The 23994-nt window shown below is 41.7% G+C and overlaps 1 protein-coding gene across 1 annotated transcript in view; it reads right to left on the bottom strand.

Moving 5' to 3' along the window:
* Positions 1-1510: 1510 nt before the first annotated feature.
* SLC17A8 (solute carrier family 17 member 8) overlaps positions 1511-23994 on the bottom strand; it is a 33328-nt gene continuing 10844 nt past the window's right edge. The window contains exons 5-12 of the mRNA XM_072146349.1: positions 21362-21449; positions 13565-13651; positions 11226-11365; positions 10130-10279; positions 9525-9657; positions 8486-8596; positions 6035-6162; positions 1511-3507 (exon numbers count right to left, since the gene is read on the bottom strand). Of these exons, the coding sequence (XP_072002450.1) occupies positions 3166-3507; positions 6035-6162; positions 8486-8596; positions 9525-9657; positions 10130-10279; positions 11226-11365; positions 13565-13651; positions 21362-21449 (1179 nt within the window). The 3' untranslated portion in view covers positions 1511-3165. The remainder of the gene's footprint in view (positions 3508-6034; positions 6163-8485; positions 8597-9524; positions 9658-10129; positions 10280-11225; positions 11366-13564; positions 13652-21361; positions 21450-23994) is intronic.

The raw sequence follows: 23994 nt of genomic DNA, 5'->3' as shown, positions 1-23994 counted from the left end.
CTTTCTCATAGAAATACTAAATATACACAGATAAATGATAAGTTTTTATGCAGTTATTTTGAGCTGTAACCAGGAGTGGAGACTACAAAGAGGAATGTACAGTGTTTGGATATTAATTTATTCAAGTTAGGAAGAAAAATGGTATAATAAAATGGTAACGTTTTCACTTGTTCTATATATGCAACCACCCTGAAACAAATAAAACAGATGAAATAACCAAGATGTAAATTACCCCTTATACAAAATCTTTTCCTACAAAACCATTTATTAATCTGCTCACTTCCGCCTGCTCTATAACATTATGGGGCATCATTGCGTGTGTGTGGCCAGAGTGCCAGCAAGAAGCCAGTAGCTGCAAGATGAATGAGTTGGGATACGCGAGGAGAGGTGGAGCTGCAGGGAATACCGATGGGAAGTACAAAGTTTATTATTTTTAAGGGGTCTCTGCTGGGCATTATATTACAGAGGGCAGCTCTGCTGGACATTTTATAACTAAGGTTGGGTTCACATCACGTTTTTTGTATACACTAAGTGTATACATTGTCAAATAGTGGCAGACGGAGGCATAGTTCTTTCCTCCGTCTGACCACTAAACGCCCTGTCCATTAAAAAATTCAGGATGGAAAGACGTAGTAAGATACGTCTTTTCCATGCGCTGTCTGCGCACCCCACTATTAATGCCACGTTTCTGGCTTTCAAATAATGTAGGTCAAGGGCAGAGATATCCCCTGCCGACTCCCCACTCACGCCAATCTTGGGTAACCCTGCTTTCCCCCCAGGGATCACATCGCCGGTTTTCAAGTGTTGTGTCAAGGCAGGCCTTTTTAGGGCACGTCACTTTCTAGTGAACAGGAAATGGAAGAGAGGGGAAGAGTTGACCTCTCCACCAGATCTGCCACAAGCACCCATGTGGCAGGGTCTCCAACTATCACACTATTTGGGTTCTATTACACCCCTCCTGGCTTCAGCAGGTCACTGACAGGTTTGTGCGTGTTCGCAGAAGGGCCAGATTAAACCCTCTCCTTGTCATACAGCCTTTTGGTTTCTCCCCTACAGAACCACATCACTTCTTTTATGTGCAAATGGGAACGAGATCTTGAATTGAATCTTTCCGCTGAGCAAAGAGAAAAGATATATGACCTAGCAAATAAATCTTCATTAAGTACGGCCTACCAGGAGACAAATTATAAGTTATTGACCAGATGATATAGGGTGCCTCATGTCCTCCATAAAATGTTCCCCGAGGTCTGGCGCTGCAGTAAAGAGGAGGGCACTCTCCTACATATTTTCTGGAGTTGCCCTTCTTTAGCCTCTTACTGGACGGAGGTGCTGGAGGTGATATGCGAGTTGACAGGCGATACGTTTCGGCTGACTCTATGCAGCCATTCTCAAGCATATGATATGCATATGCTTGAGAATGGTTGCATAGAGTCAGCCGAAACGTAGCACTTACCACTAGTGGAATAAATATTCACTATGTATCTTGAAGTGCTGCTTCCTTCCTTGGAGTTTGTATGCATATGGGATCCTGAGACAGTTCCTTGAAGCCTGCACCCACATTGGATTTAATCCGGTTATCCACAGTGCTGCTCCTTCTACCTATTTATCTAGACTAATAATCCCATAGATATTTATAGAACAACGTATGTATAATACATTAGCTCTATTGCTTACACATTGCACTTACAGCATGTCTGCTCAGACACAAAGAAATAAGATGATTTGTTAATTTACTGCCAATGTATCACCCAAACATAACTGCAGATGTTTATATTTAATGTATATTATAGGTATGTTAAATACTTGCCTAAAGAAATTTAATACAGTAAAACATAAATTCTGAAACAGGACTTGTTTATTGAGTTGTGTTAAGTAATACTCGTATGTAATACCTATTTTATATTAAATACAAAAATAGGAGATCTGCGATATCAAGATGAAATAAAGATTCCCTTAGTATATGAAGACACATGGGCTGCTTTACCAATGTAGCGATATTACTCTATTACTCTCATTATGGAAATAGTCGCTGAATTTTGTATATACTGTGTCTGGAGATATCCACACATCTAGGGCCAGGGGATTGAATATTTCATTATGGAGAAAGTATAAACTCTTAAAAGGGGATCATTCTCAAAAAGACACCTTTGTGACATTTTGTCTACTTAAATGCATGTAATTGCCTGAAAAGTTTTGAAATGCATGTATAATAAATTACAACAACAGTTTGTGTTGTGTAGCCTGCATCTATTCGAATACACTGCATTCTTTCTGTTCAGCATGAAGTGTTTCACGCAAGATCTCGGTATTCTCCCACCTGAACAGAAACCTAAACTAACATCTCTACAATCAAATAAACTTGAATCAAAAAATCTCAGCTCTGGTCAGAGAATCCATGTTGAGAAAGATGTTGCAGGATGAACCAATAGACAGACTGGGGGTCATTTATCATACGTCTTCGGCCGCTTGATGTATTCGACGGGGTCATATGCAGTGCTTATCTCTGGGCCTGGCGTAGAAATAAACACAGCCAGTGATTTTTCACATGTGAATATTTGCCGGCTACAGCAAGTGTGCAGGCGTGGGGACAGTAAAGCCCCGTGAGAGCCCACTCCTCGCCAGCCACGTCCATTGCATGACTGCCCGCGCCCCCCCTTCATGCCCCACTGGCGTGAGGGTGGCGGATTGGGGAAAATAAACATTAGTGCTAACAATAAGCTAGCATTTCAAAGCTTCTATGCCACTGACGTGGCGCAGAGGCCCTGATAAATATCCCCCATTGTCTTGCGTATTTGACTGAGCAGCCTGCAATGTATGAGAATACATTTAGGCAGCATAAGACAAACAGTGGACATTCTCTAAACCCAAATTTTAAAAAAAATGCAATTAAAGCAGTCAATAGCCTTTAAACATAAACATATTTAACAGAGACATAATATCTATTGTCACAGTCATGCAAATCAATGTTGCATAGCATGAAAAGGTTACTATCACAATGCACTATACCGTGGGATGGTATAGGAAGTCAAAGTGTTCAGTGGGTAAGCTAAGCAACATTCTCCACGTCATTAACAATTAGAAACAATCAACCAATCAAACTAGTTTCATAGTAATACTTAATGGAGGTCTTGTTAACAATACTTCACAAATACAGCACTTGCAGAATTAGGAGTCCTGAAAATTTCCATTCTCATAGTGATAGGGCGTCTGTTCGTCAAAGTCCTGGGTCATGCCCTTCTGTTTTCTCCAGCCAGCCTTGCGGACTTCATTGCTATGAATGGTGGCACCATAACTGGTCTTTTTAGTTGGACTGCTAAAGGATTCATTATTTAGTTCAGTTTCTTCTGCTAGTTCATCATTGTCTATAATGCCACATTTATCCTCACTAAGACTTTCTGGATCTGCCCACTCCTGCTTTTCTCCAGAAGCGAAAATGCCATAAAATATAACACCACTGTAGTGGACTATGGCAGCAATCAGAAATACGTTTTGCCATTCTTCACGAGTCTAGAAAGAAAATTAAGGAAATATCATAAACTAGAACCATACTATCATCATATAGTAAAGCACCACCTGTCACCAGATTTTAACCCATTAAACTAATAGCCCCCTGAAGTAGGGTTTGAAATGTCCTTTCTAGAATTCCCTTTTTTTCACCCATTTACGTATCAATAAAAACCTGTGAAATTAGCAGATATTAGTCAAGTTTAGAGGCTGCAAGGGTAGTGTCATTTCAGATGTCCTTATCTTTGGGTCTATAGTACTTAGAAACATGCTGTCAAGTGTCATATTAATGAAACAAATTACCATCAGGGTTGTGGTTCTGTGAGCTACAGGCACAGATAAAGAGCCAGGCAGTTAAAAAAAAATGTGGGAATTGGATTTTTAATCAGCAGCTCATAATTTCAACTATGTCTTTATCTCTCCTTATCTTTGGTTCAAGTAGATCACAGATCACTACAATTTTAATGTGATCTTTAAGATATGATTATTTTCTTTAATATAACACCCATGTTTTTAGGTGCTACAGAACTCAAGAACCCATGATCTGATATGACCCTCCCCCTGCAGCCTCTAAATTTGACTCATCAGGTGAAATATGACTTTCTTACATGACTTTGGAGGAGAATTGTAAACAGGAGAGATTTCACATAAAAGACATAGGGGCAGATTTACTTAGCCGGTCCATTCGTGATCCAGCGCGTTTTCTGCTCTGGATTCGGGTCCGGACGGGGTTTATTAGGGCAGTATTAGGTGGCGCTGCTGCGCTGAAGAGCATCGGAACGCACGGGAATACACCGAGCCGGGCTGAGTGAAGGTAAGTGCAAGCTTCGTGACACTTTTTTTTTTTTAAATGCGGCGGTTTTTCCGAATCCAGCGGATTTATGTTCGACCACGCCCCTGATTTCCGTCGCGTGCATGCCAGCGCCGATGCGCCACAATCCGATAACGTGCGCCAAAATCCCGGGGCAATTCAGGGAAAATTGTCGCAAATCGGAAATATTCGGGTAACACGTCGGGAAAATGCGAATCGGGCCCTTAGTAAATGACCCCCATAGTATTAGAAATGTCATACCCTACCTGAGGTTGCTAGTAGTTTAATTTTGTAAAATCTGATGCCAGGTTCCCTTTGAAGCAAATCATGAATTTACTCCTTTCTCAACAGTGAGTCAACAGAAAGGCTTGTACAAGCCCTCACCACCCATAGAAAGGTGCATCAGCCTTGGATGTGGCTTACGGTGTAAAACTCTTCCAATTCCCCAGCCCATCCCCAACTCCGCTGCACACTTACCTCCACTGTATCTACCTTTCCCCTCAGCAATCCTCCCCTCTTCCACTGTCAATCCCTTTGATTGCCACTTATTGTCAAACAAATTAAATTCACGTATCTATACAGGCTGGTATCCTCACTTACTATCATGTGACTTGGAAACCTTCTCCTTCTATGTGTTAGCCCTAACAAGTTTCCTTTATAACCTATATTAACTGCAGTGAAACTGGGAAACTGGTCCTAAATTTTAAACATTACATTACATAATGCACAATGATGATTATCTCTCAGTTTATAGTGCTTGAAGCAATGGTGGATCTACCAACAAAAGAATACTGTTGTAAAATGCACTAAAAAAAACTGTCACATTTATAAAGGGTTTTATACAGTTTTTAGGAACTCCTATGACTAGATCGATAACGGGGTGTGGCCTAGCACCAAAAAAGTCTGGGCGCCAAAAATAATGCTGACCCAACTGAATTTTGTCCTAATTACTTGTGTAAAATAGACCAACTAATATGAGATGCAAAGTACAACTAAAAAAGTCTTATACCTCACCCGATTTATCATCCAGCAACAGACTCTTGAATCTTGTGCAGCCTAAGACTATCTTCTGTTCAATAGTACCTAAAACATGGTACTGGTGTCATATTAAAGATCATACTAAGGATTAAAGGATCTCATCTTTCAGATCACCACAGGCATCTGAGCTACAGAACCTAAAATACAGGCAGCCAAAGAAATAGTTGGTAATGCAAGTAGCAGATAAAGATCGGGTTTATGCCTATTTTGTAACTGCCTGTGTGTCCATATATGCTCATTGAACCATAAGCTTGATAGGATCTGAAAGATGGAATTTATATCTTTAATATGGCACAAAAAGATGTTTCAGATACAATGGAACAGAAGATAGGGGCTTCTGAAGTGACACTACCCCTGCAACCACTAAACTTGATTCATCTCATGTAAAATAGGGATGATAAGAATCGTATATATATGCCTGACTTCGGAGAAGACTTTTTTTTTTTTTAAAGGGAATTCTAGAAAGGAAAATACATACTAACATTATGGAAATAACCAATTAATACAGTATCTTTAAAAATTAAATAGAAAAATCTATGCAGGCAAGTGAATATCTAATTATGGAAGATATGGACACTTTGGTGCATTTAATTAAAATCTTCTAAATTTTGATCTTTTTAAAATTTCCAACCGTTTCTCTTTTTCTGGGTCCAGTTCAGTGTGTTATTCGTATATATTTACCTTGTGCTTAGTCATTGCGCCAACAATAAGTGGGCACACCATTCCAGACAATGTTCCAACTCCATTTGATATTCCCATGAGAATGCTGGCATATCTGGGTGCGATGTCCAAATGGTTTACATTAAAACCTAAAAAAGGAGAAGAGACTAGTTACTGAAGGCGGTATTACTCACCAAACCCTGTTACCTATTATGCTGTAAATAACTATGTGCTACATTCCATAATACTAGTATATGTACCTAAACCATAGTATGTTTATAATTTACTTAAAGAGGACCTTACTCCGCCTCCCATACAAGATGAACATATAATTCTATAGGAGCTACTTCACAGATACTCCACAGTTGCTGAGATATCAGTCCCAGTATCTGACCATTGTAATTCTCTCCACTGTCAGAAAGGAGGTACTGGAGCAGAGGCGGGGGCATGTGTTATGATCATCTTCTCAGTAGCTCAATGCAGGAGAATATTATCATAACACATGCTTCTTCCCAGCACCTCCTCTCTTGGAGGAGGACTACAATGGTCAGATAACAGGACTGATATCTTCGCAACTGTGGGGGCCCCTAAATTCAGTGCCCCTGAATCTATGAAGCACCCCCTATAGAACTGTTTGTTCATCTCCACGTGGTGAAAGGTTTAAAGGAAATATACAATAACACATGATAAACCAGGGATACTAATTCACAGTGACTGTGGTAATCTTCAAATTTGTTATCCGTGACCTCCATCTTTCTGATATAAGCTTTTAAAATTATATTAATGAGTCAGAAGAAGGGTTATACAGTGAAATCCTCTGTCCTCTAGCTTTGCAGACTGTTACACTGCCTCCCCTCCCCCTGCTCACCCATTGCTCCTGCACAGTGTAACAGCCTCTGAAGATACGGCGCAGAGGAGTTTGTGAACAAGTGAAAGTTCACATGCACACTTTTCATTGAAGTAAAACATTCTGGAATTGCTTGTAATCAGAAATCTGTACCAGTAATGTTTTATGATCAGCCATTTGTTAGTTTGGTTTCAATTCTTACTTCATCAAATTCTTTTTATATGTCTGAGTTTATAAGAGATGATTAAAATAAACAGAATAATGTTTATTTGTTGAAATGTATCGTATTGCTTTATTGTATCCATTTTTTTACATTATCCTTTCACAGAGATTTTAGCAACAAAGGAAATTATACTAGTTTATAAACTGGTGCTATAATGAGAATGAGAAAGATTATTCATGTATAATGGTAGCCCTTGGCATCCCTCCTTACACCTGGCAAGCTAACAACACAGCAAAGCCAATATTATTTACATTCCAGGATCAGATTGTCCAAGCGGCTGATTCCCCAGATGTTATCAAGCACAATATTCATTAATTATAACAATGCGTGAATATTTTTGTCTTTGTTTGGAGAAATTAAAACAGGAGGCAACACTGATGGACATTTAATTATAACTAATCGGGTTACAGTATCTTTTCAGTATCAGCGATATAGAATAATTAAAATGGATACAATGAAGGAGGGCTGCTGAATGATTAGGAAGGATTCATTGCGCCAACAGGTAAAAAAAATAAACATTTAAAGGGAACTCGACTAAAACAACTAATATGACAATGGCACAACAAGATGGTAATATCCAATGACATCATAAAATACCAATATACCGTATTTTTTGGACTATAAGGTCACCGGATTATAAGGCGCATCTTCAATAAGTGCCTGTTAAAACGTCTAGGTTCATATATAAGGTGCACCTGATTATAAGGCGCACCTGATTATAAGGATGAATGACCAGCAGGTGGCAGACCTGTGCACAGCTCAAGGCAGCTGTTGTCTGTAATTACGGTTCATATATAAGGCGCACTGGACTATATGGCGCACCTTTGATTTCTGAGGATTTTGTGTGTGCCTTATAGTCCAAAAAATATGTGTAATAAATGTTAAAAAGCTAGCAAATGGATATTATAGGACTCCTTTCCTAGCTAGTCAATTTTTTGTACAGACCGATATATAGATAAATGGATGGATAGATAGATAGAAGGCGGATTCTTTTATTTAGAGGATAATTCATCATTTATAAACCTATTTCTTCCTACAATACTTCCATGGAGGTAGCATGCAAGCACATTTCTCAAGTGGTGTTCATTATTATTTACTATCATAAAATATTATAATGCCTCATACTTATGGTAGATGATGGCCCATCATCATTTCCAATGGACTTACATGTACATATGGTTCCTCCCATCATGCTTTCCCTATTAACAATGGAAATAAAAGCACTTCATTCTGTGTTATTTTTCTATGGTAAAAAATGGACACTACTAATAACTGAGTCTTCCTGATTGTAAATGTATTAAAATGCAGACATATTTGCCTATAATTAAACAAAATGGATTGTATGATGTCATAGAAACATTAATAGTCTAAACAATAACAATAACACACTAGCGGTTCTCACCTGAGATAGCAAAACCACTAAAGCCTACAGCAAGGATAAGAAAGGAAATAGCAATGACCTTAGTATGCGAGTAGCCAACTACCAGCAAAAGAGTAGCCTCCATTCCAAAGCCTGCAAATAAATATGGCAAAATTCTTATTATTTATTGGTCACATAAAAGAGAGTCTACCTACACCTAAATCCCTCAAAATGAAAAGCATCTTCACTTAATGATCTTTCAAGACATAGCGTTCTTGTTTTCCAGTAACAGGTCCATAAAATATGAACATATTGATGTAAATTGCTGGAAAACAAACTGTACCAACCATAGCCTTGACCTGGTACACTGATTAGCTTGGGCTGGGTTCACAACACGTTATTTGTATATGCTAAGCGTATTCGTCAGGAAACCACCCCATGTATACGCTTAGCATATACATTAACAAATAGTGGCAGGCGGCATACTTGTTGTCTCCATCTGCCTCCTGTATGTCCAAAAAGGCAGGATGGAAAGTCATAGCAAGCTACGTATTTTCATCCTGCAGCCTCCGCCTGAGGAAGGAGTGAGGACCCATTATTAGGACAGTGACATCGCTGGACCCCATTCATCGACAGCAGCCAATCACCGGCTGCTGCCTATGGACAATCCTCCTCCCGCATTCAGGGGTAGTAGGGTATACGACTGTATAGAAACACAGTGGGATACGTCTGTGCCATACGTTGTAAGGACATGTCAGAATCCTCCTTATGTGTACTTACAAAGTATGCAGAAAAATGTAATGTTTACCCAGCCTTCTTTACATACAAAATAAAAATGAAAGATACACTTTCTCTAAAATTCGGTATAATTTGTGATGTTAGAGCTGAGAAGCTTTATTGATAAGCTAGCGGCTTCAAGATAAATCATTTAAAAATGTAAAAGTAATTTTTTAAAAAGTAAAGTAAATATCAAAAGCAAATAAAGGTAAAAGATACAATATAGAAATAATTACACTTTTCTGTTAGTGGTTTAAATAATATATCAATAAATATAAATAAAATATACATAACGATCCAATACCTCCACAATTCATGATTTTTCGTACAGTGGTGGTGCTCAGTATTTGTTTGGTTCTTAACAAATCAGCCAACTGCCCTCCAATGGGAACAATGATTGTCATTACCATGTGTGGAACTGCAGAGAGGAGACCAACCTAAGAAACAGAAGAACAATTTAGCATTTTGTTCCAGCTAAAGCTACATTCACATCTGCACTGATCTCCACTTTTATGCTCTATGGTTGGGAAGTACCGCATACGTTTGAGATGGCTGTCTACTGAATGTTCATTTAGCCACCTGCTAACTCCCACATATGCACATACATGTGTAATAAATAGAGCAGACAGTCAGAATAGTCTGGTATTTAAAAAAAAAAAACTAAGATTTGAAGAATTGAATTTGAACATTTGAAATGTGACTCATGTGGCCCATGATTGGCCACATTGGTCACAAGTGGCTGATCACTTCCAATCACCAGTAACAGAGGGCGAGTATCAGGGTGGGTAAGAAGGGACACATCCTCCATTCCCCAAGAAGCTTTTAGTACCATATGTACAGTAGAAAGTGAATTTCAGAATTCCAGAATCTGCACTTGAGAACACAGTATATGTTCACATTTAAATGTACCTTACTTATTGGGAAACCAAATACTTCTTCAAAGTAAGCAGGCTGGCTGATCAGTAGTAAATAAAATGTCCAGCTTCGGCAGAAGTTAGCAACTATGATTGCATAGACCGGCATTGAGGTAAAGAACTTCTTCCAAGGAGTCTTAAATTTCTAGAAGTATGAACAGAAAATGATTGCAAAAGTAATAGTTTGAGTGTTATACAATGTATTATTTTAACAGCTATAAAAGTAAACATTTATTATTTCTTTTCAGACAAAAACAATCTGATCATGTCCACACAGGTTTGTTACAAGACAGAACTCTGATGACTACAATGTGAATTTCACAAAATTATTCAATGATTTTGTAATATTGGGCTTAGTGGTTAGCATTACAACCTTGCAGTGCTAAAGACCTGTGATCAAGTCCCAGCGTCAACATCTACAAAGTGTTTGTATGTTCTCTCCGTGTTTGTGTGAGTTTCCTCCAGGTCTTCCGGTTTCCTCCCACACTCCAAAAACATACTGGTAGGTTGATTAGATTGTGAGCCCCATTGGGGACAGGGACCAATTTGGCAAAATCTGTGTAATCTGTGTGCGCTATATATATATATATATAATTATTATTAAATAATAAATATAGAATCAGCTTCTCATGCACAGCCCTCTACATGTATGTTTATAGGAGATCTGATCATATCTGAGCTGGAAGGTTCAGTTATATTTGGAACTTCCATTGATACTAATGGAGTTGGCCATACATGTGCTGTCACCAGCAAACAGGTCTCAAAGGTGAAATCCACATTCATTATACATTAAAGGAATATTCTGTAGATTATTTATGCTGTAAATGAGAATATCCTTTAAAACACTACTATCAATAAGCCACATAATATGGATCAGTTTAATTTGGATTGGATGCAAGAATCAGGCAAAACCTGACATCTTCACATACTGGTCAAAATACATCTCCATTAGGACCTTTATGTAGACACATACGTGTTACTACACATACTACACATTGTCATTGCCAGTAAAATGAATGTCAATTCATCAATCAGTACTTCAGAAAGAATTATACACAACTATAATATATTAATATTCATGTTATACTTACTCCAGTAGTTACTAAACTACAGCCTTCTCCAATGCTGGTCTCAATGTATGACCTTTCTTCAGCTGTAATAGTAGGATGGGCAGCAGGGCTTGCTGTGGCATGTAGCAACCAGAACACGTACCAAATCATGCCAAACATTCCTACATGGAGGCAGTTTATGCATTAGCATATTTACTACAATAGAATTTACCTATTTTGTAGTTAATTGCATCTAAAAACTAAAGTTCAGAATCCAAACCAGTTCCCTACACTGTACTGAAGAGATGCAAGAGACGCAACCGCATTGAAACAGTGCTGTTCCCATCCTGGAAAAATTATTTGATTATTTTCCCAGAACCCCCCAGCAGAGCGTCAATGGCTAGAAATCTCCACATGCCTACAAGGTGGCCTTAATTAGCAAAGTCATGAATCTACAGAATAGAATTGGCAATATAATACAAAACAACATCTATAGAAATAATTCATTAGGGAATTCAGATGTAAAAGATGAAATATTCCATTCAGATCTCTCATGCATTTAAGGAGTTTTTTCTGGGTCCATAAATTCAAGATTTATTCATAGGATAGGTAATTAATATGTGATCAGCTGTGTATGTCAGCCAACACCGGCTAATCAGCTGAGAGTAGAGGTGTCTGCACTGCCACTACAAAGCGGAGAGAGTAAGAAGCAAACAGCTGTGCCCATTGTGCAGTGACACTGCAGAACCTTTGCCTTTGGCTGACTACTCCGGGAATGTACATTTACACATGATGTCTGGGAGCAGCATCCTTTTCTAGTTACTATTAGCTTTTTACAAAATTTAACCAATATAAACTTTTCAATATTTTCCAATATTTAAGTATTTATAAAACATCCTAAACAGATGGGGAATTTTTTTTTAAATTAACTATGTTATTATCTGAGTATTTATGTTACAAATTGTTTTTAACCCCTTAAGGACGGAGGGTTTTCCGGCTCATTTCTCGCTCTCCAACTTCAAAAATCCATAACTTTTTCATTTTTCCGTGTACAGACCTGTGTGAGGGCTTATTTTGTGCGTAACAAATTTTACTTTCCCGTAATGTTATTTATTTTAACATGCCGTGTACTGCGAAGCTGAAAAAAAATTCCAAATGTGGAAAAATTGAAAAAAAACCGCACGTGCGTCACGTTCTTGTGGGCTCAGTTTTTACGTCTTTCACTCTTCGCTCCAAATAACACGCCTACTTTATTCTTTGGTTCGGTGCGATCGCGGTGATACCAAATTTATATAGGTTTTATTGTGTTTTAATACATTTTCAAAAATTAAACGAATGTGTACAAAAAAGAAAAAACATTTTTTGCCATCTTCTGACGCTAATAACTTTTTCATACTTTGGCGCACGGAAATGTGTGAGGGGTCATTTTTTGCGAAATGAGGCGACGTTTTCATTGCTACCATTTTGAGGTCTGTGCGACATTTTGATCATTTTTTATTTCATTTTTTATGTTATGTAAAAAGGTGTAAAAGTCGCATTTCGGACATTTGGGCGCCATTTCCCGCCTCGGAGGTCACCGCCGGCCGTAACCGTTTTTATATTTTGATAGATCGGGCATTTTGGGACGCGGCGATACCTAATATGTCTGTGATTTTTACTGTTTGTTATGTTTTATATCCGTTCTAGGGAAAGGGGGGTGATTTGAACTTTTAATATTTTATTAATTTTTTTTATTTTTTAAACTTTTTTTTTTCTTTTTTTTTTCACTATTTTTTAGACCATCTAGGGTACAATAACCCTAGATGATCAGATCGCTCCTACCATATACTGCAATACTACAGTATTGCAATATATGGCGTTTTTGCAGGTCTTACATTACAATGAGCCACTGGCTCATTGTAACGAACCTGCATAAACCATGTAGCCTTGTGTCAAGAGAAGACCCGAGGCTACCATGGTAACCGATCGCCGCCCCCCGATGACGTTCGGGGGCGTGGCGATCGAAAAAAAGATGGCGGCGCCCGCGCGCCGCCGTCTTTTAAACGCCGCCCGCGACTTTGCGGGCGGCGTTTAGAGGGTTAATAGCCGCGATCGGTGCAAGCACTGACCGCGGTTATTAGCGGTGGGGGTTTTGTGCAAAATGCAAAAACCCCCACCTCTGTATGAAGAGGACTCAGCCCGTGAGCCCTCTTCATACTTCCCTTATACCTCTGCGCCGTAGAGCTACGGCGCAGAGCGTTAAGGGGTTAAACATTCTGGTTCTACTTTTCCATATTATCTATTTTTTTTAAATCCTTGAAATTTTGCCGTTTTTAGTTTTTCATTAAAGTCACAAAATAAAACCCCAGATACAGTTTTTTAGGATATGAAAAAACCCTTACCATAAATATAAAATACAGAAGACCAACCGATGTACTGTACAAGTATCCCCGCTAATGGCATGGCAATTACAGCACCAGCATAAGACCCTGCAACATATAAATAAGAGATAAAATATGAGTATGGTAACATATAACATACTGGTAACATGGTTTTTAAGATCGTACCAGACAGGTAACAGCAGCATTGAGTGTCCCAGGTTTAGTCACAGTTTCATCTGATCTGTAATCTCAGTACAAAATAGATGCAGTATCTACTATAATTCCATAGCATTTATAGAGATGCTTCTAGGACAGTGATGGCGAACCTTTTAGAGACCAAGTGCCCAAACTACAACCAAGACCCACTTGTTTAGCGCAAAGTGCCAACACAGAAATGTAATGAGTGATTTACACTCCCTGCTCTGTCACAGCTACAATGATAATCCAGATCCGTCCACACCTTCCCACTCCTCCAGTAGTCCCAGGTAGTGATGTCACTTTAAAATAGCACTGAGTGCACAGCAAGTCCTGGGCTGTCAGGGACTGCAGGAAGATACCGGTAGTCCTCTCTGGTGATGGCCTGGGTGCCAACAGAGAGGGCTCTGAGTGCCACCTCTGGCACCCGTGCCATAGGTTCGCCACCACTGTTCTAGGAGGTGAACAAATGTGTGGACCATGTCTACAATGTTTTGGTAGACTGCAGATTGGGGTTGTGCTTATTTTTGTGTTGTCTCAATTCAATAGTGTAACATTCTAATGTAGAAAAGTCTGACAGCAGTTCTTTTAGTGTAGATTTGTGCCATGTTAGCCATAGAGAGCAGTAGAAGACTGAAGAAATCAGGCTAACTGAGTTTATTTGATGGTGAGCTTTCAAGAATACTAGTCTTGGGGGGGCGTGTCCGGATGCTGACCAGGACGGACGTCTGAGACAGGAGCTCCGTCCACCCGGGCTGATTTCTGCTCCATAAGCACCCGCAGAGGCCCTGAATCGCCGCCATATGGGGAACCGCCGCCGTGGCAAGGCACCGGGAGCCTCGCCGGACCGCTCCGGCACTCCTGCCCCCCGCACACTGGACGAATTTGTAGTCCGGGAGACACGCGCCGGACCCAAGATGGCGCCGAGCGCGGAGGCCCCGCTACACGAGGGCACAGAGGATCCGCCTCCACCTGTCCCAGCAGCTCTGCACCCCGGTGCTCAGAGGGAGAAGCGGGGAGCAGCCAGAGACAGCAGAGGGCAGTGGGAGAACGGCCCTCCTAAGGTACACCCACCTGCCCAGAGCTCCATATCCCTATCTGAGGGGGGTCATACAGGGGAGCTGCCCCTGCTTATTGACCTGGCCACACCAGCAGGAGCTACATGCCTGCAGCCAAGCCCTAGTCACCAGGCCTTATCATCTGCCCCTACTGCAGCTTCCCCTCTCCCACAGAGGCCACAATACTACCATACGCAGAGTCCCTCTAATAGGGAATTGGAAGATATGGATTATGCTAATACACCCCCTGCCTTAAGACCCCAACTGGGTCCCGGAGACTGGTCTCCAGAATCGCATCAATCTTCACTATCAGGTCCACAGCGACATCCGCCTGCAGATTGGTGGTCTCATGTGCATCAGTTACCCACTAAACAGGATTTTCAGGCGCTGATACTGGAAGTTAAGGACACATGCAGGTCGGCTATAGCTGAAATGCGACAAGACCTAACAGCAATAGCTAACAGGGTGGACCAACTAGAAGATGACCATGCTTCCTCTAGAAGAGTAGTGAACACCCTCCACTCCCGCCTTTTAGAGCAATCGGAGAAAATTCAGGATCTACAGTCGCATGTGGAAGACCTTGATAATCGAGGTCGCAGAAACAACATCAGAGTCCGGGGAGTTCCGGAAGCGCAGAATGTCGAAAATGTCCCAGAGGTACTCAATCTCTTGTTTTCATCCCTGCTGGGAAGGAACCCAGAAGATCCTATCAAAATAGATAGAGCACACCGAGCACTTAAGCCAAAGCCAGTTTCTGGACGTCCCAGAGACATTATTTGTTGCATTTCAGATTTCCTTCTGAAAGAGGAGATTATGACTAAAGCACGAAACAGGCCACATATTGATTTTAAAGGTGCGCAGGTTCAGTTATTCCAGGACCTCTCATGGGTCACTTTGCAGCGTAGGAGAACACTACGCCCCCTGCTGGAGACACTGCGGAAAGCTGATATATCCTATAGATGGGGATTTCCCTTTAGCCTGACGGCCCGTAAGGATGGCAGGACAGCCATATTACGCTCTCCAGCGGATTTGACTGACTTTTGCACTACCTTGGACCTGCAGATCCCAGTTATCCCAGAATGGAGATTGCCATCACCGGATCCGCCATTATCACCGACCTGGCAACGTAACACTAATAGAAAACAGCGCAGAAGATCCGTGGAATCATCTGGATCCCCCTCGACCTCCACACGTCCACGCACTACCCCGAAAGGGCCAAGAAGTTAAAGGAAGAGGGGATGCTCGGCCTGCAGGAACTCCAGTGACTTGGGGTTTTTTTCTTTTTCTTTCTTTGTTTTTTATTTCAGGCGGTGGCCCCATGTCACCTACGGTATCCTTTCCAAGTTTAAGATGCTAGCCCGTGGTGGTCGGTTCTGTTTTGGAGTTGAGTCGAGGTTTTGATGTCCGACACGTTTCCCACAATTGGGTTTGTTTGCCTCCTTCTGTGTTGGCCCCGCATTCGGGATCATAACACGAATGGATGCATTACCCACACCTTGGACCTTTTGGGGGACTTTTATGTTCCTACAAGATGCCCAAGGCTTAAAACCACTTCTGTTTTTGTTAGGTTTGAGATTTGTATTGTAATTCTTTTTTTGAATGTTTCTAAGGTTGACGTCACTATAAGCGTTCATAAGTGTTATATGATACCATCTGAGCATGGGAATCAGCCTGGCACTCTTCGCATCATGTCATGTTCATATATAAGGCTTGCACTTAGCTATGTTTTACATCATAACTAATGGTGAAGATTATTACTTTAAATGTTAAGGGGCTGAACTCTAATACGAAACGTCAGTTGTTGCTGCAGGAGCTGAAGCGACTTAAACCAGATATAGCATTTTTGCAAGAAACTCATTTGACGACATCTGGTTCGTTCAGATTTGCCAGAAGGGGTTACCCTCAGAGCTTTCAGGCCAATGCAGCAACAAAGACAATGGGAGTGGCTATATTAATAGCCCGCTCCTGTCCTTTTCAAGTGCTAGATACCTACACAGACCTTGAGGGGAGGTTCATTATTCTGAAGGGGACCCTTGGGGGACGCCAGCTGGTCTTATGTAATGTATACTCTCCGAATTCCGGGCAGCTAGGATTTTTATCAAATGTCCTTTCACGTTTAGCTCAATATCGACCAACACCACTGTTATTAGGAGGAGATTTTAATGTTATATTCTCTGAGATCCGGGACCGTATGTCCATACAGGGTGTCCCTCCATCGCAACAACAGTGTAGACTCTCATCGGGCTTCAGGAAATTGATACGCAGGCATGATCTTTTCGACCTATGGCGGGTAGACAATCCCACAGCCCGGGGATATTCATACTACTCACCCCCGCATAAGACACATACACGTATAGATTTTTTTTTTGGGAGATATCTCGATACTTCGCAGTCTACGCTCAGCCGACATAGGCCTAATATCCTGGTCAGATCATGCACCGGTCACGGCTGAATTGTCGTTCCTAAACCCCCCTCCTCGACCTCTCCACTGGAGACTCAATGAGACCCTCCTATCCCACAATGTTACCAAAGAAGCTTTACGCACTTCCTTACTACAATACTTTGCCGATAACTCCCCATCAGCCCCATCACTGCCTATCTTATGGGAAGCACATAAAGTAGTTTATTGTGGATATGCTATATCCCAGGGCGCTTATAAAAAGAAAGCAGTAGAGGCGGTGCGACAACAATGTGTACGGGAGCTTAGGACATTGGAAAACAAGTTGGTTGCCCGCCCATCGCTCACAACCTTGCAAAAAGTCTTAGCCACCCGGGCCCAATTAAGAGAGATAGATCTAGTGGGAGCAGAAAAGCTGCTACGCTACTCCCGCCAGCGTTTCTATGAATACGGTAACAGGGCCCATACCCTACTAGCCCGCCAACTCCAAGATAGGGCAGTGGCAACTAACCCGCATAGTCTCAGGGATAATACAGGTACTGCCCACTATAAACCTGAGAAGATAGCACAAATATTTGAAACCTATTATCATGATCTGTATAATCTTCCTACCCGTCCCTCCTCAGGTTCCCAGGCCCGAAAGGAGTCTTTGGAGCAATACCTTAGTGAATGTAACTTCCCTAAATTGACCTCCACCGCTCTAGGATTACTGAACCAAGAGATTACGGAGGAGGAAATACGGGAAGTAATTAAGACCCTTCCAAATGGAAAATCACCGGGTCCTGACGGCTTGCCATATGCATATTTTAAAACATATACGGACATTCTGACCCCTTATATGATCAAACTATTTAATGCTTTTATGACAGGCACTCCAATCCCTGAGGCTATGTTGCGATCTTTTATTACGGTAATCCCAAAACCAGGAAAAGATCCCCTAGATTGTACCAGCTATCGCCCTATATCCTTACTGAACTCCGATCTGAAGATTTTCACTAAAATATTGGCGAACAGATTAGGGGAGTGGCTCCCGCACCTTATACACAAAGATCAGGTAGGATTTGTGCGTTTCAGGCAGGCGGGGGATAATACACGGCGAATAGCTGATTTACTTGAGGTTATTAGAAAAACAGATGAGAGTGCTCTCCTTTTAAGCTTAGACGCCGAAAAGGCGTTCGATCGCCTGGACTGGGGGTTTATGATGGCGACTCTACGGCACTTTGGTATGAAGGGGCCATTCTTACAGGCTCTACAGGGACTTTACTCCATTCCTAGTGCAGCAATACGTCTTCCCCATGCTAACTCCTTGTTTTTTGCAATCCGTAACGGAACTAGACAGGGATGCCCACTCTCCCCCCTACTATACGCCCTGAGTATAGAGCCGCTGGCAGCATACATTCGCTCCTCAGTTGATGTGACCGGGATACGAGTACGGGATAAGCAATTTAAGATCTCTCTTTTCGCTGATGATGTACTTTTGACACTTACAAATCCTATAATAAGTCTCCCAAATCTCCACAAATTATTGGATAAATACAGCCACTTCTCAGGATATAAGATCAATAATAATAAAACGGAAGCCCTTCCCATAAATATTCCCTTAGGGGAGCTAAGCGCCCTTAAGAGCTCTTTTAATTATACATGGCAGACAGAGTCATTGAAGTATTTGGGGATCAGGATAACTTGCACATATAAGACCTTATATGCAGCAAACTTTCCACCAATGATTAAGGAAATTCAGGACCTTCTAACTAAGTGGCAGCCTCTACATATTTCCTTGTTGGGTCGTATAGCGGCCGTGAAGATGTCTATCTTGCCAAAATTGCTATATTTGTTCGAAACTCTTCCGGTGGCGGTCCCGATGGCGGTCCTGGGTAGACTGCAATCAATGTGTTTGGGGTTTGTATGGGGAGGTAGGAGTCACAGGATATCCAAAGCGGTACTGACGGCAGGAACCACTAGTGGAGGATTAGCCCTCCCTGATATTAAGCTTTACTACCTGGCGACCCATCTCCGTCATATCACCTCATGGTCCACAATGCATGCATATAATAGATGGACAGAGCTGGAGAAACTTTGGCTAGCCCCGTTACACCCGGCCACGCTAATTTGGGGTCCCCCTCCTGTCAACACAGTATCCTCTTTGTTAGGTCCTATGCAATTTACCCGAGATATCTGGTTTAGATGTAGGGTACGATTCCAATTAGCTCCTCTGCAATCCTTACTTACCCCAATTCTTTTTACGTCACATCTCCCAGATAGTCTCACTAGTAGCTATAGACCCTGGGTTCAGGCAGGTACATTTCAAATTCGAACTTTATTAAACCCCCTTACACGTAAGATACTCACTCTTAGGGAATTGGTGGATAAATATTCATGCCTGGCGGGGGCGGACTTCACCTATCATCAGATCAAACATTTCATCTCATCTCTGCTGGGAGCGGAAACCCCACCCAGACCCAAACCCTTTGAGTTGATATGTTCAGAAGGTCCTTCTACCAAGGGCTTGATCTCCAGTCTGTACTCCCTTCTTAATGAACGGACTAATGTATCACACCCATACATGAGTAAGTGGGAATCATGGTTGGGTAAACAACTCACCCCTGAACAATGGCAGAAAGTCTGGGCACGGTCACGCCAATCATCTATTTGCTCCCTGTATAAAGAGAACCAACTCAAAATCCTGCTAAATTGGTATCGTACTCCCCAGCTCCTACACAAATTCTATCCATCTGTTCCTAATAAATGTTGGAGATGTGGAGGACCTGATGCTACATTGTTCCATATTTTCTGGAGTTGCCCTGCCTTGCTACATTTTTGGCTGGAGGTTAGGTCCCTTATTGGGGGGATCCTTAATGTGCAAGTCCCACTGGACCCCGAAATTTATATATTGAATCTATATCCTAGTTCTCTCAGGGGTCCGAGTGCCAGGTTGTTCCTACACATAATAACAGCAGCGAAGTGCTTGATTTCTCTGAATTGGAGACGCCCTACTTCTCCATCCTTACTGGATTTGTATGCGCGTCTTAGGGACCTCCGATCAATGGAATATATTACGGCTGTACTTCGTCATAACACAGATAAGTTTGAGAAGACCTGGACTCAATGGGATGCATATAACGCTAGATTGATTTCCTAAATGTTAGGAGTGATCATATTATTTAAGATGTTATCACATTTACGCTGTACCATAAGGAATGCTTTAGTTATGTGACGATTGTTACTTTGTTCCCTTTCCTTTTTCTTTATTTGTTCCTCTTGTTTCTCTTAATGTTTATTGACATTTTGCAAATGTAAGATTTAATAGTATTTTTAATACGTTTGTATGCCTCTTGCGAATCAGCATATATATGATTGTTCTTTTCTTTGTGAGAAAAAATACAAAAATAAAGAGTTGATTAAAAAAAAAAGAATACTAGTCTTGTCAGACATGATGTTATACATGACACAGAAAATTCCCAGCATGTTATGCACACAAGGCAGTGATCATAAAAGGATATATATAACAAAACAAAACTTTAAAACACCAGAATGATATATGCACAGAGATCTTAGATGGAAAGATCTCCCAGTGGCCGCATATTTCTCCAGAGAAGACCACACTTTAGAAGATTTGCAGATTACTATTTTAATAGGACATTTCAAAACACAGAGGGAAAGGGAAGAATTGGAGTATAAAATAATGCATAGATTTAACACCTTAAAAAGCGGTCTTATTATCCATGCAAGTTTCATGAACCGTATTTCTAACCTTGAAGCCACAAGCAGATAAGCGCCAGAGCTCTCTTGTCATGCCTCACAGGTTTTCATTCTTTTTACTACCATCCTGTTGTAAAAAAGATGTCTGTGCATATATCATTATGTTGTTTTAACGTTTATGTTAAATGTCCTTTGATGGTCACTGCCTAGAGTGTATAAAATGCTGTGAATTTTCTGTTTCATGCATAACATCAAGTTTGACGAAGGGAACTAGTATTCTCGAAAGCTCACCATCAAATATACTCAGCCTCAAAAAGGTATCGCCTGATTTCTTTAATCTTCAGCAGTCCTTTTACTTTTCCATTAAAATAAACATGCATGCTCAGCCAAAGCAAGCATAAATGTTTATGAAGAGGCAGTGGATGTTAACTAAGCTTAACTAACAAATTATTTTGAAAAAAACATTACCACAAAAGGAAGTGGTTGCCAGTCTGCTTCTCTCCAAAGGAGGTGCCCATTTACTCCACATCCCATGGCATGCTGGATATGTGACACCCTAAAAATATATACATACAATTAGGTCCATAAATATTTAGACAGAGACAACATTTCTCTAATGTTGGTGCTGTACATAACCAAAATGAATTTTGAGCAAAAAATTCAGATGTAGTTTTAAAGACTTTAACCTTTAAAGGAAACCTACAATTTGATTTCTTGCATCATGAACCAAACATACCTTGAGAATGCTGTAGCTACACTGATGCAGAATAATTTCTGGTTTAATCCCTGAGCTGAGTGGTTTTGCTGAAAAAACTATTATAAAATTATGATAATAAAGCTCTCTCGCGTCTGTCCCTGGCTCCAGCGCTTCTCACATTACTTATTTATTGTGTTGTGCCTGACAAGCAGAAGTAATCAATTGCTGCACGATCCCCCAGCTGCTGTGTATGAGTGATCCAGCTCAGGTTGATTAGTCCTGTCTGGACAGTTCAGAAAACTGTGTAATATGTTTATCAATGGCAGGTGGAAGCAATCCAGCTTTCCCAAGGTCCTGAATGTTATAATTGTTTTTTCATCAAAACCACTCAGCTCAGGAATCAAACAAGATATGTTTCTGCATCAGTGTAGGTACAGCATTCTCAAGGTATCTTTGGTTCAAAATGCATGAAATCAAATGGTCGATTTAATTCAGTGGGTTGAACAATATTATTGCATAAACTAAAGCTATTTTTAAACACAATGGGGCAGATTTACTTACCCGGTCTATTTGCGATCCAGCGGCGCGTTCTCTGCGGGGGATTCGGGTCCGGCCGGGATTCACTAAGGCAGTTCCTCCGACGTCCACCAGGTGTCGCTGCTGCGCTGAAGACCATCGGATTGCATCGGAATTCACCATCCTACCCTGGGTGAAGGTAAGCGCGTGTCGAGCGACACTTTTGTTTTTTTTAAATGCGCCGTTTTTTCCGAATCCGTCGGGTTTTTTAGGCACCCCCCCCCCCCCCCGATTTACGTTGCGTGCATGCCAGCGCCGAGGCGCCACAATCCGATCGCGTGCGCCAAAATCCCAGGGCAATTCAGGAAAAATCTGCGCTAATCGGAAATATTCGGCCAACACGTCAGGAAAATGCGAATCGGGCCCTTAGTAAATGACCTCCAATGCCTTCATTTCAGGGGCTCAAAAGTAATTGGACAAATGGAATCTATGTAAATAAAATGTTAATTTCTAATACTTGAAAACACTTTGATGGCACTGATTGCCTGAAGTCTTGAACTCATCACCAGATGCTGTGTTTACTTCTAAATTATTGTCAAAGCGTCGCAAATCCCAAAAACTTCGTGAAGTCCGACAGAAATGCAATCCGTGGACCCTTAGTAAATAAGTCCCAATATGTCTCTGAATACCTCAGAGTTCACTGCTTCACTCCTGTGTCACTGTCACGGGTGCCTCTGTGACCTCTCTCCCGGGTCGCAGGGGCACCCGTGCCACGGTTCATGGCTGCCCCGGTCCCCCGGCTTCTTACTTACCCCGTCCCGTTCCCACGCCGACTCCGGCAGCACGGCGCGCGCGTCCCCGCCTCCTAGGGCGCGCGCGCGCCACCTTTGACAAATTTAAAGGGCCAGTGCGCCACTAATTGGCGCTGGCCATTCTCACTAAAACTACTTAAGCCTGCCTCTTCCTGTATCTCTTGCCGGATCTTTGTGCCTCACAGCCTGAGAGAAAGCTTTACCGTGATTTGCCTGCGTTCCTGTGTATCCTGCGTTCCTGTGTCTCCTGTGCCCCTCCGTGTTCCTGTGTTACCTGAGCTCCTCCGTGTTTCCGTGTGCCAGTGTTCCTCCATGCTGCTGTTCTGTGTTCCCGTACCCCTCTGCTTGGACCTCCTGTTGCTGACCCCGGATTGAACCCTGACGTTGCACCTCTGCCGCCTGCCCTGACCCTGTGCCTGGACTTTGACCACGAGCTTGACTGCTGTTCTTGTACCTCAACCTTAGCCGCCACTGCAGACAAGTCACGCCTGAGGAACGACCTGGTGGTACCACGCCGCAGCTTGTCTAACCCGCTTTGCGGCGGGCTCTGGTGAAAACCGGGTACCACTTAGACTCCGGTCCCAGGTAGTGGCTTGAGTCATCGTCTGCAGTGGTCCAGTGGATCCACTACCCGCTAGCCTGACAGTCACATCTTCATTAAACAATAGTGACCTAGTGCCATCACACTATCTCCGCCACGTATAACAGATAAAGTGGTACGCTTTGGATGATGAGCTGTACTCCGCCTTTGCCATAGTTTTTTTCTTTCCATCTGCCTGGTAGAAAAATTCCAATCTAAGCTTTTTTCTCATGACTTGCACCATGCAGTCATAAAGACTTCTTTCTAAAGTCTTATCTTTAAGGTAGATTTGGATATTGACATGCTTACATCCTGGAGAGTGTTGTCCACTTGGTTGGCTGATGTGAAGGGGTTTCTCTTCACCATGGAAATTATTCTGCTATCATCCACCAAAAAAGGCATCCAGGTCTATTTGCATTCATGTTTTCACCAGTGCTTTCTTTTTTCCCCAGTATATGGTTTTTCTGTTTTCACAGTTTAAGGCTGGATTCAGACA

Source organism: Engystomops pustulosus, chromosome 4 (assembly GCF_040894005.1).
Source record: "Engystomops pustulosus chromosome 4, aEngPut4.maternal, whole genome shotgun sequence".
Lineage (NCBI taxonomy): Eukaryota > Metazoa > Chordata > Amphibia > Anura > Leptodactylidae > Engystomops > Engystomops pustulosus.
This window is presented reverse-complemented; position numbering and strand designations above follow the sequence as displayed.